This window comes from Lathyrus oleraceus, chromosome 4 (assembly GCF_024323335.1).
Source record: "Lathyrus oleraceus cultivar Zhongwan6 chromosome 4, CAAS_Psat_ZW6_1.0, whole genome shotgun sequence".
NCBI lineage: Eukaryota > Viridiplantae > Streptophyta > Magnoliopsida > Fabales > Fabaceae > Lathyrus > Lathyrus oleraceus.
Window position 1 is genome coordinate 134,396,022 of NC_066582.1, and position 20,487 is coordinate 134,416,508.

At 35.5% G+C, this 20,487-nt stretch overlaps 1 protein-coding gene across 1 annotated transcript; it reads right to left on the minus strand.

Annotated features, from left to right (window-relative positions):
- Window positions 1-14,042: 14,042 nt before the first annotated feature.
- Window positions 14,043-18,559, minus strand: LOC127074063 (probable inactive purple acid phosphatase 27). Its single transcript, XM_051015329.1, has 12 exons — window positions 18,150-18,559; window positions 17,987-18,078; window positions 17,786-17,855; window positions 17,569-17,691; window positions 17,374-17,466; window positions 16,799-16,928; window positions 16,098-16,179; window positions 15,879-16,011; window positions 15,484-15,689; window positions 15,260-15,385; window positions 14,785-15,094; window positions 14,043-14,696 (listed from the first exon to the last, which is right to left on the minus strand). Exons 1-12 carry the CDS (start codon window positions 18,339-18,341, stop codon window positions 14,391-14,393), a joined length of 1,863 nt encoding a protein of 620 aa, XP_050871286.1. The 5' UTR covers window positions 18,342-18,559; the 3' UTR covers window positions 14,043-14,390.
- Between the last annotated feature and the right edge of the window lie 1,928 nt (window positions 18,560-20,487).

Sequence of the window (20,487 nt, forward strand, 5' to 3'; positions counted from 1 at the left end):
CCTCGTATGTAAAACGAGTTTCTTCTGGAATGTAATACTGTGAAGAAAGAGAAGAAGACAATGGAGAAGCTTAGAGAAGATTTCAATATCAAAAGAGGACAATCTTGAAGATCTTGCTTGGAGAAGCTTAGAGAAGAATTCAATATTAAAGGAGGACAACCTTGAAGATCTTGCTTGGAGAAGCTTAGATCGTTGTAGGTTAGCTTAGGTTCTCTCATTGGCTTGGGAGAACAATTGCGCTAGGGGCCATAACTGTTTCATTTTGTTTGTATGTATGTTGATGCATGTGAATGTATGTTGATGCATGTGAGAGACGATTTATATGATAAATAAGCCGGTGAGATCATAACAATTGCAATTCCCTCAAACTAAAATATTAAGTTTATGCTTTCCAAGTTTTAACACTCATCAAGACTAGTAATGGATAATGTAGGTTTCGCCTACGCGAGGTGCATGATCTATATATTAGTAAGGTGCGATGGGATAATTGTAATATCCAACTGTTAAAACAATGGGTCAAACTTAACTAAACAAATTATAATAATATTATATGTGTTTGCTTTCCAAGTTTTAGCACTCATCAAGACTGGTATCGGATATGTAGGTTTCGCCTACGCGAGGTGCATGTTTTGTATTAGTTAAGGTGCGATGGGATAATTGTAATATCCAACTGCTAAAACGATGAGTCAAACTTGATTATAATTTTCTTATATATGTTTAGAAGCAAGAGTTGGGAATAATCCATATGATGGATTGGAATAAGGAGTTATTCACCCAATTGAAATTTTCGAGAGTTGTATGAGATACAATTGGAAGGAGTTCCTACCTAAATAACCTAGTTTTGTGTAATCCGCCTACGCGGACTTAGAACGAAGTGAAATATGGATCTCGACCCACTAGAAAATCTTCCAACGGGATTTTCCGAATCAAATGATGAGGGTCATTTGTTTTGAGTAAAATAGTGGGAGCATATTTAATTAAAGGCCTAATTAAATATGTCAATGATACTTATATTTTCTTAATCCTTATGTAGATTACCATGACAACAAACACCTCTAACAACATCTTGCGATCAATCCTAGACAAGGAAAAATTGTCTGGGACAAATTTCCTGGATTGGCACCGAAACCTGAGGATTGTCCTCAAACATAATAGAAAGCTGTATGTCTTGGAGACACCTGTTCCTGAAGAGGAACCTCCTAGTTCTGCACCTAAGGCAGAAAGAGATGCTTATAAGAAGCATGTCGATGATGCCAATGAAACTGCTTGTCTCATGCTGGATGTCATGAACTCAGAGTTGCAAAAGCAACATGAGAACATGACAGCGTTCGATATGATCGAACACATGAAGATGCTCTATCAAGAGCAAGCAAGGCATGAAAGGCTTGAAGTTTCAAAAGCCCTTTTTCAAGGCAAGTTAGATGAGGGAGCCCTTGTAGGTCCCCATGTGCTCAAGATGATTGGGTATGTGGAAAACCTTGGAAGGTTGGGTTTTCCCCTCGGAAAGGAACTTGCGACTGATTTGGTCTTGCAATCGTTGCCAGATAGTTTCAGTCAATTTGTCCTAAATTTCAATATGATTGATATGGACAAATCTCTTCCTGAACTGCTCGCCATGTTAAGAACTGCCGAGCAGAATCTGAAGACAAAAGGGAAGTCCATTCTGATGATCGGAAATGGAAAGAGACAGAACAAAAGGCCCACCAGGCAGGGTGATAAAGGGAAGGGCAAGGAAGTTGCCAAACCCAGACCCACTGTTACTGTTTTGAGGCCTAGTGGAGGCATAACAAAGGCAGGCACCTGCTTCCATTGCGGTAAGACCGGACACTGGAAGAGAAACTGCCCAAAGTACTTGGAAGATGACAAAATCTCCATTCACAGGAAAAGGTGAAAGAGCTAATGATCTTTTGGCCCTCATACATACTGATGTATGTGGACCACTGAACATTCCAGCCAGAGGAGGTTTTCAGTACTTCATTTATCGATGATTTCAGTAGATACGGTTGTGTGTATTTAATGAAACACAAATCAAAGTCCTTTGAAAAGTTCAAGGAATTCAAGAATGAAGTACAAAACCAACTAGGTAAGAATATTAAAACTCTTCGATCAGATCGAGGCGGTGAGTATTTAAGCCTAAAGTTTGATGACCATCTGAAAGAGTGTGGGATCCTATCCCAACTTACTCCTCCTGGAACACCCCAATGGAATGGTGTATCTGAGAGAAGAAATCGAACCCTGTTAGACATGGTCCGATCCATGATGAGTCACGCCGATCTTCCAAACTCCATTTGGGGACATGCACTATTGACAGCAGCTTACACACTTAACCGTGTTCCATCCAAAAAGGTTGAGAAGACACCATATGAGATATGGAGTGGTAAGAAACCACATATGTCTTACATAAAGATTTGGGGTTGCGAGGTTTATGTGAAATGACAAGTTTCAACTAAGCTTGAGCCCAAATCTGACAAATGCTTATTTGTGGGGTATCCTAAAGAAACAAGAGGATATTATTTCTACAATCCTTCTGAGGGCAAAATGTTTGTCGCTCGAACCTGAGTTTTCCTAGAGAGGGATTTTATTTCCAAAGGAATCAGTGGGAGAAAAGTAGAACTTGAAGAAATTCAAGAATCACAAATTATCGATACACCTATGGAGGAATTAGAGCAGGAAACACAAGTGGTTGTGTAAGAGCAACCTGCTCAAGTAGAACAAGACCAGCGTAGGTCAGGCAGGATACGTCACCTACCTGAGATATATGGATATCTGATCAAGGTGATGTATTACTCATGGATCAAGATGAGCTTGTGACCTACTCATGGAATCTTCGTTTTGATGAAACAGTAAAACAATATGGATTCATCAAGAACGAAGATGAGCCTTGTGTCTACAAGAAGGTTAGTGGGAGCATGATCGTATTCCTGGTATTATATATAGATGACATATTACTTATTGGAAACGATATCCTACCCTGCAACAAGCAAAGTCTTGGGTAGGGAAATGCTTATCTATGAAGGACCTAGGTGAAGCAGCCTATATATTAGGAATCAGAATCTATAGAGATAGATCATAAAATGCTTGGCCTAAGTCAGAGTACATAGACAAGGTGCTAAGACGCTTTAATATGAATGATTCCAATGGTTATGTGTTTTGCTGAAATGGTGGCGCTGTGAGCTTGAAAAGTTCAAAGCAAGATACAGTTGCTGAATCTACAACCGAGGCCGAGTATATTGCTGCCTCAAGTGCAGCAAAGGAAGCTGTTTGGATCAAAAGTTCATTAGTGAACTTGGCATAGTCCCTAGCATTGTGGATCCCATTGGTCTCTATTATGATAACAATGGTGCTATTGCATAAGCCAAGGAGCCTAGATCTCACCAACGATCCAAACACATACTTAGGCGTTATCATCTCATTCGAGAGATAATAGATAGAGGAGATGTGAAAATATGTAAAGTACCTACACTTGACAATATAGTTGACCCACTGACAAAACCTCTTGCACAGCAGAAGCATGATGGCCATACTAGATCAATGGGCATACGGGGTATGCCTGATTGGCTCTAGTGCTAGTGGGAGATTGTTGGTGTAAGCCCTAGAGGCCAATACATTTTGGTACTTGTATCGAATAATAAAAGGCATTCTCTTTATTATGGTTGATTAATAAAGTCCCTGGAATAGATAGTCCGTTTAATGTATTAAGTGTGACTTAATCATGAGAACACATTAAACATAAGGACACTATTCCTAAAGTATCCGTAGTCGAGCTTTAGTGTGAAGTGGGATAACATTAAAGCATTAAGACTATTATGTTTGTAGACTGATGATCACATCTCATGGATCATGGATAAAGAGTTATCAAGTCTTAAACATAGGTATGAATATTAGGAGTAATATTTATACCGGATTGACCCACTATGAGAATACTATATAGAAAGTTATGCAAAGTGTCATAAGTTATTCTCATGGTGATAATAGTGTATTCCACTCTCCGACCTGAAACCACTATGGATCCTAGATGTAGAGTCGAGTGCTTTATTGTTGATCCAACGTTGTCCGTAACTGGATAACCATAAAGACAGTTGATGGGTACTCCACGAAGCATGCTGAGGGACATGAGTGACCTAGATGGAATTTGCCCATCCTGCATAACAGGATAAATGTCTATGGGCCCAATATTGAATTGGACAAGGATGACACGGTCTATGCCTTGTGTTCAATATAGACATAAGGGCAAAAGGGTAATTATACACATAATTATTATCACAGATGGTTTTGTCAGATCACATGACATTTTCGTGTCTTGGGTAGCAGTGATGTGTTGCTAGATACCGCTCACTGTTTATTATATTAAATGCGTGATTTAATATAATTGCCAACGTCACGAAAACCTACAGGGTCACACACAAAGGACGGATTGATGAGAGATAGAGTAACTAAGGAATACCGTAAGGTACGGTGCCCTTAAGTGAATTATAGAACATCGTAAGGTACGGTGTACTTGAGTAGAATACGAAATATGGTAAGGTACCATGGGCTTAAGTGATTTTGGGCATATTATAAGATATGGGCCAAAATACACTTAAGTGGGCTTTTAGCTTGAAGCCCACACAAGTGGTTCTATAAATAGAACCCTTGTGCAGAAGCAAAAATTTGCGGTTGCATTATTTTCGTTTTCTATCACTCTCTCTCTCTCACTCAAAGCCTTCATTCGTACCAGCTAGCACTGAGATTGAAGGAACCCGTTCGTGTGGACTAAGTAGAGACGTTGTCATCGTTCAACGTTCGTGATCGCTTTGTGGATTTGCATCAAAGGTTTTGATCGTCACAAGAGATCTGCACCAAAGGTTTCAACCGTCACAAGAGGTAAATATTCTATCACTGATCATGACCATTCGTAAGGATCTCTAAAGGAGAAATTTTTTAATTTCCGCTGCGCTTTGGGTCGCCAATTCTCCTTCACCATGAACATAAAGATCAAAGGTTATTCGAGAAAGAAGTCTGAATTTCAGAAGGTGAACCACATGTCTCAGCATCATGCTCGACATGTGTACTCTCATTTCAGAGGTGTCAAGAAATCTGCACAAAGATGTCACCGTTATGGTAGATATGGTCACATAAGACCTTTTTGCTACAAATTGTATGGATGTCCAAAATACTATAGTTAGCCTAAGCCAAACATAAGGAAATGGAAGAAAACTCTAGCAAAGAAAGTGTAGAAACCCAAGGAAACTTACAAGTGTCTTTTAGCACATGATTTTCCTAGAGTCTCTTCACGAAAGTATTAATCTTTTGATAGTGGATGCTCTCAGCACATGACAGGTGAAAGAGGCTATATTAATATGTTAAAAACACACTCTAGCAGTTATGTAACTCTTGGAGATGGAAATAGAAGAAAAATCATAGGCATAGGAAAACTTCATTGTCCTGGTCTCCTTAGCCTTGATGATGCTCTGATGGTAGAATGATTAACTGCAAACTTGATCAACATAAGTAAACTTTATGATCAAGGTCTAAATTTGAGCTTTAAAAAGGTTGAGTGTATTGTCTCCAGCAAAGATCAAGAAAAAGTGATGAAAGGCTTAAGATCCATAGGTAAGTGCTACATGTGGGTACCTCAGGCACCACTGTGTGAGATATCTATGGTTGATGAGAAGAAATTCATACATGAATAAGCCATTAGGAATTATTCTAAACTAAAGACTAAAGTTAGCACAACCTGGGAAGAAAAGTTCAAGATGTCCCACGAGATGCTCCACCCTCTTGCCATCCTTGAACCAATTCAAGTGGAAGGCTCATATGTAACAAGTAATTCTTCAGGAATAGAAAATGATCGTGAACAATGGGTTCATGACTCTAAGGTGGATAAAAGGTCATAAAAGATGTTGTAACATCATGTTCAACATCTAAAAAGTCACAATCACTTTCTTATTCAACAAGAAAAGTTACTAAGAGATATTTTTTTTCTAAAGCCTTAATTACTTATGAGGTGGAAAGGCTATAGAGTTATGTTAGCAAATACATGTGTGAAGTTGGTTGGTCTGTATCTCAAGAAAAGCATGAAATTTTTATCACTCCTAAGGTCATTACAACATATATAATAAGAGGAAACATTTCAAATACATTCTTAGTTCTCACGCTGAAATTGTGTCTCTCTCCTTGTTGTCCAAACTATTTTGCTCATCCCCAACTTACCCAAGTTGCTCAAGCTAATCTAAAGATGAGTCAAAGAACAAATGAATCCAATATCTCTAGACCTAAATCTATTTCAAAGAATCATGGGGTCACGATGTGAGACTTAACACTGGGGGAGAAATCCTCTACAAAGAAAACTAGGGTTTCTACTCTAGACACCATATAAGCTGATTAGAATTCTATATACAGTGTTGCTCCCCTCCGGATAATTATTCATGAAGAAGAGAAGACAAAACTTATGTAAGAAAGGAAGAAGAAACCTCAATTAAGTTTACTTGTTCCTAAAATCACTCTCTGTTAAAAAGTTATGGCTACTATGAACAAAAAGGTTGAATCCCACTCTGTTGAGAATATTAGTAAGAATGTCAAACCACCTGGAGGAACCTTTGGTAAAAAAATCATGTTGAACCAAATGTTGAAGCTTTTGCTCCAACTTCTGGTAAAGCTCATATAGAATTCAATGAATAGATGAATGATGTTTTGAGGGATTGAGTGATGAGTAAGATACCTATTAATCAAGAGGCTGAAGAAAACAATGAGGATGATGACAATCCCCCTGTCAACCTTTTAAACACAATTGTTGAAGAAAAGGTTGCTCCTTAACCAACTCGTATCTTGGTGCATCAAATTGGGCACCTACAAATCACAAATCAAGCATTACCTCAGCATTGGCCAAACTGATTTTTCAAATAGGAACAAAAGTCAAAATAAACATTGGTGAATTTGTGTTTGAGCAGGCAATGAAGCATGTTGAATCATTTGCTATAAATCCCCAATAAATTTTCCTTGTATGATCTCTGGGATCATCTTGAAACAATACACTAGGGGTGGAAATTAGATACATTAAGACAAAATTCATCTAATCCATCCACCAAAAAATCCATCAAATTCATCCACTACATAAAAATTAAGTTAATGGATTGAACTAAATCTATCCATTTATAAGTCTGGATTGATCTCATCCATCCAACACATTTCAATGATCCAATGGATTTTTTTTATCTACATTAGATCTATTTAAAAATAATAATATTTTTCAAAAAAAAAAATTATTTATTTTTAAAATATAAAAAAATCGATTTTTTTCATATATTAAAAAAAATTGGAAAATACAAAATTAGTTTTATTTTCCAAAAAAAAACGATTTTTTTTCAAAAAATACAAAAAAACCCATTTTTTCACAAAAATTTAAAACTCATTTTTGGAAAATACCAAAAGTCGATTTTATTTTTGAAATGTCATTTTTTTACGAAAATACAAAAAATCATTTTTTTTCAAAAATAAAAAAAAACAATTTTTAAAATTTTCCCGAAAATACAAAAAAATGTTTTTTTCCCCAAAAAATACAAAAAAAAAAGGTTTTTTTCCAAAAAGTACAAAAAAATGATTTTTCTCGAAAAAAATTCTGAAAAAATAAGTGATTTTTTCCATAAATAAAAAAAAATCAATTTTTCATAAATAAAAAATCATTTTTTTGAAAAAAATCAACTTTTTCAAAAAGAAAATTAAAAAAATTGGATGGATATCCATCCACTAAAAATATGATAATGGATGGATTGGATGAATTTTATTCTTAATTGATGGATTTGATTGAATACTTTTGAGAAACTTTTAGTGGATTATTTTGATCCATCCATTAACAATCCAATCCATATCCATCAAATCCATCCATTTTGCCACCCCTAAAATACACTCATATTGTGAATCAATGTGATGTTAAGAAGAAAAAGGTTATGCCCATAACTTTTGATAGGAACATGCTGACACATGTCCTAGACATTGTATTGGCTAAGCACAAAGTTCATACTACTGGTGGAAGATTTTCTCTAATATCCAAAGCCTTGGGCAATGATGTGTTGTATGAGCTGATGGAAGCATCACAAGCTCCACAAAAGGCTATCACTACTAGTCCTTCATGAAGAAAAAGATAAATGAACTAATCACAAGGTTGACAAAATAGAAGGATAATGAGGATGCAAATGAGGTTAACAGTGAACAGGAAGAGGAGCAGTCTAGAGATTCTGACAGCTCATAACTCTTAAGTGAAGAAGAAGAAAACAGTGAGAAAGAGGAATCTGGAAGGGAATCTAGGAGTGGAGAGGAGGAGGATAACTATGAAGAATAAGTTGTATGTTGGTGTCAACCAGGATGTGCCAGACATCTGGTTTGACATGTGATATTTGATGTGATGGCTGCTGTTAAAACTACATCACTTTTTTTCTTTAGTTGTATTTTTGGCCCATGCATGGTGTAATACCCCAAAATTTACCCTTCATTTTTCCTGAAAAAAAAAAAAAAAAAAAAAAAAAACGAAAAAAAAATAATAATAATTTAATTAATTAATTAATTAATTAATTAATTAATTAAATAAATAAAATAAATAAATAAAATATAACAAATTATTTTGGACTTGGGTCTCCCTCATTTGAGCCCATTACCCACGAAAATCAGTCTATAAATACTGAAGTTTCAGTAGAGGAAAACACACTTGGAGTTACACTTTGAGTTACACTGAGAGATTCACTGGAGAAAGAAGGAAGAGAAGCAAAACCCTGAGGAAAAGATAGTGAGAGAAAAGCCAACAGAGTTCAGAGCAACCTCCAAACCCTGAAAGGAACTCAACTTGTAAACCTCACGGGCGCAATTTCAATCAAGCTCTCCAATCAGGTTTGCCCTATATCCATCATCTTTATGCCTTTTATTTGAATGCTCTAAATGTATGAGGTATTATGGGTGAATTTGATACCTTTTTTGTGAGCCTTTTGTGAATTTTGATGGAATTATTCATGTGGTTACATTTTGATTTAGGGGCAACTCTGGGTTACCCTATTTTGTTTATTCTAACCTGTCTTGTGTTTCCATGGCATTGTTTTCTCTTGATTTCACCCTGCTGCTCTAACCCTTTGTCGAGTTTTGTGAGGGCTCACATGGATTTCGCAGAGACACTCGCGTGGTTTCCCACTTTATTTGTGGGATACCCCCTGGAGTTTTATTCTGATTATTCGTGTTGACTGATTTCCTTTGACGGTCCAGCTGGAGACATTTCAGGGTTTCTTGCCCCTTTAACTGCTATAGCTTCGGATCTTTATCCGTGTGGTAATTTTTTCCCTTTCTCATACTTTATCGCTTTCTTAGCTGGAAGACCTCGATAGGAGGCAATGTTTGAGCCCCTTGGTGGCATTTTACTTTGAGATACATGTTTTGTGTTTTGTATTCATATCCCTGCAGGTAGCGCGGTTCCTTCGTCAAGGACTGCCTTTTTGCCCTCGAGCATCCCAAACCCTAAAACCCAAAGCAACACGTTTACTCCTTCTACTACAGGTGAGTAAGTCTCCAAAGGTCGAGCATCCGGTAGATTGCGTAGTAACGTCGTTCGTCCAAAACCCAATCCATAACCCCGTAGTTAGCCGAACTACGGCTTGCTCTGATTCTCATTCCAGATGAGATACGTAGGCATAAGACGCGATGTCTTAGCGAGCACACATCCCCCCAACTCATAGGTCAGCCGAGCTACGAAGACTCTGATTCTCATATTCAGATGAGATACGTATGCAGTGGATGCGACATCCGCGCGAGTCATTTCTCTTAACCTTTTTAGTAAATAAACACGTTAGGTAAACCCACACCCTTTAGACAAAAACTACAAAAGTGGATCCCGTAGAATACTACGGATGCGTAGGGGTGCTAATACCTTCCCTTCGCATAACCGACTCCCGAACCCAAGATTTGGTTGCGAGACCCCGTCTTGTCCTTTCCTTTTTCAGGTTTACTTCGAGCGTTTCCTTTCCCTCCTTTAGGATGAATAACGCACGGTGGCGACTCTTCTGTCATTTTCTTTCGCCGGTTGTTTTTTTCGCACACTGTATTTTTCAGGTTGCGACACATGGGTATTTTTTTTTTGTATTGATGATGCAACTTTAAGCTTTGGATCTAGTATCACCAAGGGTTGAATATCAAGGAATGATGTTCTAGCACCATGATTCTACATTTTTTAACTACTTTTGCTTTGTGTGTATGTGTTAACATAATGATGTCTGACTGGCTAAGTTGTGGTTTACCTTTGCCAAATTTTGGCAAAAAAGGGAGTAATTAGGTGTAAGAGGTAGCTTTTATGACCACTAACGATTGAATATGAGGAGCTGATATCTGATGATCTCTAGTGTGTTTAGTATTATATGGTACTAATTGTTTTTATGCTCACATGCTGAAGCATCTGGCATGGCACATAGCCTTATGTGAGTTGGATTGTGTGTGTTAGTAGTAGTTTTTGATATATAACTACTGGCTACTAACCTTATGTACATGTATGACTAACTCGTCTTGAATGATTGCATGTTTATGCTTATGGAGCATTGTATGTAAAAAGCTCATGATATGCGTAAGTGTAATGACCTCATAATTTATGAATTATGCTCTGGTTTGTGCTGCTTCTGCTACTGCTACTGAACTCTCTGTTGGATATTCTTCTGCTACTGCTGATGTTGGTCTAAATATGTCTTCGATACTTAGTTTTTTCTACTTGAAGAGTTGTTTTTCCAAAATTAGCCAAAGGGAGAGATTGTTGGTCCTTTTGGGATTGACTGCATTATGAAAAACAACATGGATTTTGCTCAAGCTGGTTTTGATGCAGAAGGGACACATGTTGAACAAGATGTTCCAACATGTGGGCTGCAACATCTAGTCTCTTATAAATAGACATATCGAAATTGCAAATGGTTCATATTTTGTCTATCCGAGATTTTATCCTCTATAGAAGATCTGCAAGTCAAGGAGAAGATTTAATTTGGATGTATTGGTGCAACATGCTGAACTCGATGTTCCAGCATGTGTTGTACAACATCTGACTGTGATAATAGGCCATGTTGGATGTTATTTGTTGCGTATTTTCTGATTGGCTTTTAATCAGATTTTATGCAGTATTTTTAGTAATGATTGGTTGATTCGTTTGACAACTGGGAGATGTTCAAATCAAATTTAAATGTGATTTAAATTTGAATTTGAAATAATAAATCATATCTTTTGGAGAGATTTGTGGAGAAAATCATATCCAAATTATTCAATTATTTTCTGGACGAATTAAACGCATATTTATAAGGAGAAAAATCCCATAAGATATTGCTATATAAGGAGACTCAATTCTCATTGTTTGACAAGAGTTTGGTGTGCAAGATTTAGGTTCTTTATGTTTGGGTTTAAGTCTTTGTTTCTTATATTCCAAGCTATTTCCATAATTGGATTAGTATGGAATATATTGTTGTACACCTTTATGTTTTAGTAACTTGAGATAGAAGATTTGTCTTAATTGAATTGTAATATTTAACATTATTTATTGAGTTGTAAACACCAATCACGAGTTATGTGTTTAAGAAGAAAGTGAGTAGGTTCTCATATTTATGGGGAGTCGTTAAATAGAAAGTCACTAGGATTAGGAAATGGCTTTGAACAACATAGAGTTTGTTGGTTATTGTAAGATCAAGTGTACTAATTCAAACTAATGAATTTCTTTTCTTAGTTAGAGTGCCCCCCAGGCGTATTTGTGGTTTCACCAAATTGGGTTACCAATCTCTTGGTTATTTTATTGTCTTCTATACTATCTTATTGTTGTCTCATACTGTCATTCTAGTTTAAGAAGTTGGGCAAGTTGTTTCAACATCCGGTCTAACATCTGTCTTATGTGGAACAAAATTTCAATGAAAAATATTTATGAGATTAGTGAGCACTCTTTTGTGATTTCTTACTCATAATACACTAACTTTTCAGATAAGAAAGTGAGAAAACCAAAGAAGATGGTGGATTATAAAACTAAGAGAGTAACTCAAAGAAAGTAGTGTTGAATCTTCAGAAATTACTATTCAACATGCAACCCCCCCCCCCCCAACACACACACACATACACACGCACACGCACGTGTTAAACCACTCACACACAACACTGAAGTGTTTTAGTTTTCAAGAGTTGAATGACGACACTCTCGAAAGGACGTTTGAAGTATGAACCGTTAAATGTACGAGTTTCCCAGAAGCTGAAACGTTTCTCTTTCGCCTGATCAAAGATGATCAACAGAGTGGCCAGCATCCGATGTTGGCATAACAATCCCTCGCCTTGCTAAGCGCAAACAAGGGTTTGGGGTCAAATGTTCTAGGCTGGTCATATTGACCCCATCACTATCTGAGCCAGTCATATCGGCCTTGGTAGACCACCAGGAAGGGGCTACATTCTCTACATAACCTCTCAACACACGAGAATTATCAATTTGATAATTATAAAGAATCTCAACTGCAAGCACATCCGACAGCTTTCTGTAATTCACTCATAACAAATAACGAATTCATTATATATATATATATATATATATATATATATATATATATATATATATATATATATATATATATATATATATATATATATATATATATAGATATATATATATATATATATATATATATATATATATATATATATATATATATATATATATATATATATATATATATATATATATATATATATATATATAATATATATATATATATATATATATATATTATATATATAATATATATATATATATATATATATATATACGTCAAATGGAGGTAACAATTTTCAAATTAAATTTCACTTCACTTTTCTTTCTCATATACTAACTTAGCATTTGATTGTTAATCTTGCGGGTCTTCCACTTCACCGCATTGAAAGCCTAGATCCACAGTCACCACCGCTTTCTAACTCATTTCTTATTCCTTTAAAAATAATATACTAATAATTAGAGGATAAACTAAAAAATATACTTAATTTAATCTATAAAATGAAAATAATATTTATTTAAAAATATTTTTTTATAATAAGATTATGTTGATTATAAAATAGAAAGAGCAATAAAAGTGCTCATTGAATATAACTCACATGACATCTCTTCCCTTAGATGAGATGAGATGTCTCTTTCTTGAGGTCAATGTCATGGCCGTTGGCTATCAAGGATTTGTACTTCCAAGAAAGAAGAGATGAATGGATATCTTCTTTTTCACACTAGTAAAAGGACCTTTTAATTATGGATCATGCATGATTTTAACTCTTTTCCTAAAAAAACCATCATGGAATGAATCGTGGATTTGTCAACTGGCTCAACAACATGTGTTATTTTTTAATTTGATAAAATGGATAAGGTTGCATATTTGGCAACTGGGCAACATCATGTTTCACACTATTTTCGGAACTTGTCTATAATTGCATCTTTTCATTTGTTTAGTTCGGTTAGATATAGCTACTATTAAAAGCCTCCAACTTTGGTCTCTGAAACGATATTTCCTAGGAACCTCACTTTATTGGTAATATCGAACTGTAGCACCCTCACATGAATGAGAGTATGAGAGAGTTTTATAGTCAAACAAAGCATCTAGCTCTGCACAAATTCTCAATCTCTGACGTTTGACAAATTCCTCACATTTAAGAGATTTTTTCTATGTATAGGTGTCACTTTCTTATGTGCAATTCTAGTTTGTTGTTCAGTCAGTCTCATGTGATGTGCTTAATCTTGCGGCTATTTTCCCTTGAAAACTGTGCTCTTTAACGCGTTATTCTTGGAAAATCACATTAATCAATGATCTCATTATACACCTAGCCATTGATTATATTACTACTTCATAGCATAGTATTATATTATTTTGGTCTATAGTTCTGCCGTTAAGTTTGACATAAGATAATGTAACATGTACCATATGAATTTTGCATGCTTATGCTTCCTCCTTGCAATTACTAACAGATAGTAACTTTTACTTGACAGTAATTATCATAAATTGTAAATATTTTAGCCATAGGAGAATGTTATTTATTGTAAAAAACAGAGAAAAAGGAAAACCATATATGTGTATGATAATAATAAATAAAAATGTATCCTTACAAAAATATTAAAAAATAAAGATCCAGTTCAATTGGGTAGACATTCTCTTTATTTCTCAAATAGATGAGAAATTGAGAACTTCAAATAATATTACTGTAGTTTAGAGTGTATAAAGACCTAACGTATGCCAATTCTAGCAATATGTGTCTTAACCACACTTGAACTATAATCATGAAGTTCTCACTTATTATAATCTTGAGTGTATAAAGACCTAATAATGTATGCCAATTCTAGCAAATGTTTCTCAGTTTTCAATTTCTTTGGAGAAACATAGATAGATGGTTTCTGCTCCAGTTCAAGATGCTAAGGTGGTTGGTTCACAACTATCATGCACACAGGCTAGGACATCTCTGTAATTCCTTGAAACGGAAAAAGAATCGTAGACATTTCCGTCGCTACTTTTTTTGTATTCAAAGAGGAGGGATGAATGATTAAATGCTGTTAACTTTACAAACCCAAAGTCATAGTCTCTGTAAAGACTCCACTTTGGAGTTACTTGGCTGAAATTGGACAAGTGGCTTCCTGCTCCTCCAACAACAACATGAATTGTTCCATTCACTATGCCTGAATAATGAGATTTTTCTGTATTCACGCATTGATTCTGCATACGTATTTGGTTCATCAGAACATTAGCATGTGAGTAATTAAAATATAAATAAAATACCTGCATATTTGATTATTGTCCTTACCTGATAAATTGGGCATGTCCTTTCATAGTTATGAACATGGCCATAAAATGCAATATCTACTTTGTATTTCTGCCAAAGTCTCTGCAAACTTTCCCTTCCCATCGGCTCTTCAAACGATCCTTCCAACCCATACCAAAAGTCAGAGGAATATCCAAGTACACGATGAGCAGCAAAGATCAACCATGGTTGTTTTTGTCTGTCTACTGTTGCAAGACAATGCTCAATGAATTTGTACTGTTCAGATCCTTCTCGCCAATCATGTTCAGTATCAGCTATGCAGAAGCGAAACATGCCATAATCGGTTGCATACCTGAAAAACTCAGAAATTCATCCATTTAATAACTTGGATATACATTGTTAGAGCAATAAACTCAAATGTAGAGAGTGAGAGCCATTTTTCCATTAACCTCAATGTAACACGGTCATGCACATAATCAAATGTACAGAATTGAATCTCTCATGAAACTGAACTCACCAAAACTTTGCTCTATTTTCAGCTGGAACATAAAACATGGTCTCAGCCAAAACTCCACACTCGCCGCCTGAATCTGTGGTGTTGTAAAAGGATCCTGTGTCGGGCCAATCACGTTCATGATTACCACTGCAGGATGATTGCAATCAAGGTTCAATATACAAGCAACAAATTAATTTATTTCACCTGCCACTGTTACAAGGTATGTATGCAGAATAATAACAAACCTGGCAATCATATATGGTACTGTTGATGCAATTGGTTCCACTTGAGCTGTGAATTGGTCCCACTGAGAAATGTATCCGTTTGCATATGATATATCTCCTATGTGGAAAACAATGTCTATATTTTTTAAATCTTTGATAAGCTGATCAGTGGTGTTTAGCGACCCAGGTTGGTAGTTACTATACTCATTTGAACCATCACGCTCAGCCTGAAACACATTGAAGGGAAGTTAATATTTTCTCCATCAATAAATCACGGCCATTCTGAACAGTTATTATATCATTGGACAGGTAGTCATCTCATGAGATAACTTTACATGGACCCCGTGTTTCCAATTCTATGCAGGGCCCCTAAAAGTGTTAAAAAAGTTGAGATATTCAATCCTAACGATCCTTACTTTGCCCATGTCACCAAATATGACAACACGCTGCAGTGAGTCCTGTCCGGGATAAGGCGATGCCTTGAATGAATACTTCTTGCTCCAAATGTACGAACCATTAGACAAAAGATGACCTAATCGGTATGTATACCTGAGAAATGTATTAAAGAAAACTATAAAACAGACTCTACAAATCCTCATTGTGTTACGAACATAAAATGATTTCTGAATGCATACACTAAATTTGGCCACAGATTTTTGAGAAAACTTGTGTGAATGAAACCAGGGTCACGCCAACCAACCGTTTGTGCAGGTGAACCTGCAGAGTGAGAGTAGCAAAAGGACCAGATTATGCAGTGCAGATACAAAAGAACTCTAAGTTTCTATTGAAAGAGAACCATTTTGGAGATGATAAAAATGACATGATTAACATTCCAACATTTGATTCGAGGGGGCACAATCAAGAAGTAGTTTATGTTAAAATACCATCAAGTTGCAGGAAACACAAATGAAAAATGAGGAGAAACAAATTTGATGACAATTCAGACAGGAAAAGCATTACTGCCATGGGATGACTTCTGCTTAAGCCTGAAGCCTATTTCTATAACAAGTTAGATATTCCATTCTTTGTTTCTTATAACCTTGCACCCTCCGTTTCATAAGGACTTGCTCTAGTATAATATTCTGAAAAAAGAAGTTTGCACTCCTTCGTATATACACTATAGGAAACATTATGATTTCAGTTTAGATCAGTTAATGATCACGATGTTTCTTAGTAGTAGCTTCATAAAATTGCAGGATGCCACAGAAATTCAATTTACCATATGATGCAATAAAAATACCAAGCATATTAAATACTAACTGAATTAGACTGTGTAAATCCGTATACATTAATAATCCAATGTAATGCCCTGCTAAGCAGATTCAATAAACCATACCACACATGCTGTTCCGATCAAATGTCAATGTTCCAGCAGGACTTTGCCCAGACGTTTTTCCGTCAGAACCCCATTCCATAAAAGGTGTAGCTTCATTTATACCATATCCACTTGTCCACGTAACAGTCATCTGCAAAAGACAATACAAACAATCCTTGAAATCACTTGCATAGCTCTAGTAGACAGTGGTTCCAGAGTGTTCAAAAAGAAGAGTAGAATTCCTTTTCCTTAAGTATCAGGTCCAACTTAAAAAGTCCAATGACACCATTTTATAAATCTATAAATATTGATGGCTGTGTGCTCAAACTTTATTAACTCTATAGATTGTTTGTTATGGGAAATTGGTTAATTTTAATTTAATAATTCATATAAAGGAACAGCATCACATTAATAAATATTACAATTTTGGTCTGTATTATGTTAAGAAATATGGTTAGGCCTAACTCAACCCTACAAAACCAGCTTGAAGGATTAAGATTGCCCCCACTTAAAAAGACATGTTCAGACCATATATTATCCAATGTAAAACTCTTAACATATTATATTAATGACCTCAAGTATGAAAACAAACTTACTTCATCCCAAGACTTCCCTTGAGCGAGGCGAGGATACAACGGTGCTTTAGGGTTAGCAAATGTTATGAAATTCGAAACAGCCACAAGTTTAGGCTGCAAAGCTTAGTAAAATGATTAAAATTATCCTATTTGTGTCAATACAGATTGAGAAGGAATCAGCAAATATATGAACAAATGAAAGAGTCGGAGACACACATTTGATATTCCGCCCGAGAATAGCGCAAAGGAGAAATCCGCACGTTGATTGATCAACTGAAACCTCAAAGAAGCTTTTCCTGTCTTGATATAGTGTGAGTTTGAGTAATTCACAAACTTGTACTGGAACAAAGATTCACATGAATAATGAATTACATTAGTAATGCTCAAGTTAGAGAGTTAACGAAACCTATATAGATATATTGATTTAGCGCACCTTAATCGGGGCCGAGCATATGAACGGAACCTGTTCTTTCGGATCATTTACAGGTGGACAGGTTGATGAACTACCAATGAAAAAAAAACACTTTCAAGAGTAAGTCGTCATTTTATCATACATTAGATGTGCAGTTTTTAGAACAATGCAAAAAATTGAATAGAATCTGATAACGATAAAAGAGAAATAGATATGCATTACTTGAAATTTGCAGGAGAGAAAACTCCAACCCAATCATCAACAGATGGATGAGGAAAATCAAAATCAACAGTGACCCACTGAGTATCCTCACCCTGAAATTACATACAATGAATGAGTCAACGGTTGAAAAGTTGACTAAGTTTTTGTTATGTGATGTTGTTACCTTAGTGCCGAGAATATAAGGAGTGGCTGTAACTGAAGCACTAGTGTGAAGTGAAACAACGGTTTTGTGAATTGCAATTTTGGAGAGTGGTTGTTCACCGAATCCAGTAGCATGAGCAAAACCCAAAACGAAGCATGTTAAGGTTGCTACTAGTAGTAGTAGAGTAATAATCATGTTGCGTTTAAAGTTCATTTTGGTGAAGTCAAAAGAGGTTGAGGTTGAGATTGAAATTTGAATGAATACGAGTTATGAGTGGGATTCGTATATTGGTGTTAAAGAGTAGTATAGTTCACTTTGACTTTAGGTGATTTTGAGTTACGAGGCAGACGAAGATGATTTTGTCAGTTTTCTTTTGAGGAGGAAACGGAATTCTGATTGTTCCTAAACAACCGGCTTTTCGCTAGCTTCCAACGACAACATGGCACAACTAAATATTATATTTTATTAATTTTAGTATCTTAGTATCAGTTATTTAATTATTGTTTAAAAATAAAACTAAAATATCTTTATAAACAAGCGGGCATGACAGCACACACGTTGGGTAGTGTTTATACCTCTCAAACTTAAATCTAAAATTCCAAACAAGACAATTAAAATCCAAAATCATCTAAAACGGGTTTTGATATCTAAAAGTGGACGTTCGACCTTGCTCCTCCGAAAGCTTCGAGTGGCGCTTCCTTCGTATTCATCACCATCAGCAGTGCGTACGATTCTGTCATTGAGCATCGAGTTCGTGTGTTGTATTAGCAATGGAATGTTGAATGACTAGTTTATGGAATATGCATTGAATTTGCTTGATTCTTGAAATTTTGGATTATGAAATAGCTAGTGTATGATGGAAAGCTAAACTATTTATGCATTTATTGTTGAAAATCATGGCCATCTTAGAAACCAAATGGAAAATGTTATGCATTCAATAAATCGAGATGGTGTAATTGATGGATTATTAATTTATAGAGATCATTCATGTTTTTAAAAGAAGTTAGTAGTAAAAACAAATGACTTTGCTTGTTGATGTTATGCAGATTAAAGGATGGTTAACCGAGTTGTTGGAAATGCTTTCACATGGGTTGCAATGCCGATTGAGGACTGCTATGTGCAGCTGGTTGGATTGAAATGATTTTGGGCATGAAGTCTAATGAAATCTAAATGTCATCAGGCTGCTTGTAGAATCCATTTGGTTATGTGTAAAAAAAAGGTTGTTGTTAGTTTGAGGATTTAATTGATATTAGTGATGAAAGTTAGTAATAACTAGTGTAAATGGATTGTGATTGTAAATTGTGAATCAAAATGTTTGAACATGAATAGAATATTCATTGATTTTGGAGAGTTATTGAATTATAGAAAATTGAATGTAATTATGAGTGTTAGTTAAAAACGATTTGAAATGATCTTAAATGTTAGTAAATGTTTGGAATGATTTTGAAAGGTTATATTGAAACGGTTTCGATGTGGTTCTTTTTGCAAAGTAGTTAAGTAATTTCAAAATGTTAATGGAAATTGGATGTGAAAATATAGAAAGTTTAATAAATGGTTGCAAATTGTTAATTAAAGTGATTTGAAAATTGCTATGAAAAATAATTTGAAATGGACTATGATCTTATTATGTGGATCACAATTGATTGTCAAATGAAATTTTTTATTCAAACCATTTATGCTAAAACAAACTATTTATTCACCATGAAGGCACACCATCCAATAACTTGATTACCCGTTACCTTATACGTGGGGATACAAATGCAGAATGCTTAATGGATGACATGAGTTAATAAGACAAGGCATAAATTACACTTAGAATCAATGATGATTTGTTGACTTTGGTCAACTAGTTGACTAAAAGTCAACAGTTAACCAATAGTCAACTTAACAAAGAAGATGTAAAATACAAATGCAATGTTAATGCTAGTGGGTGAATGATGCAAGTTGAACCCTTGTGGATCATGCCTGAAACATGTGCCTTTAGCAGATGAGTTATTAAGCAAAATATCAATGAAACCATCACGAATGGCCCAAGGTCTTAAATCAAGAACTAGGGCATAAAGCACTCCACAAGTAATTGAATTATTTACCCTATAGAATTAGGGTTTCACTAGATCAAATGCAAATCAGATGAAAAAACAAGCAACCAGGCTCCATAAGAAAACTAACTAAATGGCCCATACAATCAGGATTTCAAAATTATCCAAAGCAAGCCACGTGAACAAAAAAGATCCCAAGGCAAACATTAGGGTTTGTGCACAATGGATACCATGATGCAATCTCCAAGAGCTTAAACACCAAGAATTATAGTTTGGGATCTATAAATGAATGTCATGATGTGAACTCCATGAATCAAAAC

Coding starts and splice junctions, on each gene's coding strand:
- LOC127074063 (XM_051015329.1), bottom strand. CDS start 18,341: ATGAACTTTAAACGCAACATGATTATTACTCTACTACTACTAGTAGCA. Junction 17,692..17,785: donor TATGCTCGGCCCCGATTAAG/GTGCGCTAAATC, acceptor TCTTTGTTCCAG/TACAAGTTTGTGAATTACTC. Junction 17,467..17,568: donor TCTCGGGCGGAATATCAAAT/GTGTGTCTCCGA, acceptor TAAGCTTTGCAG/CCTAAACTTGTGGCTGTTTC.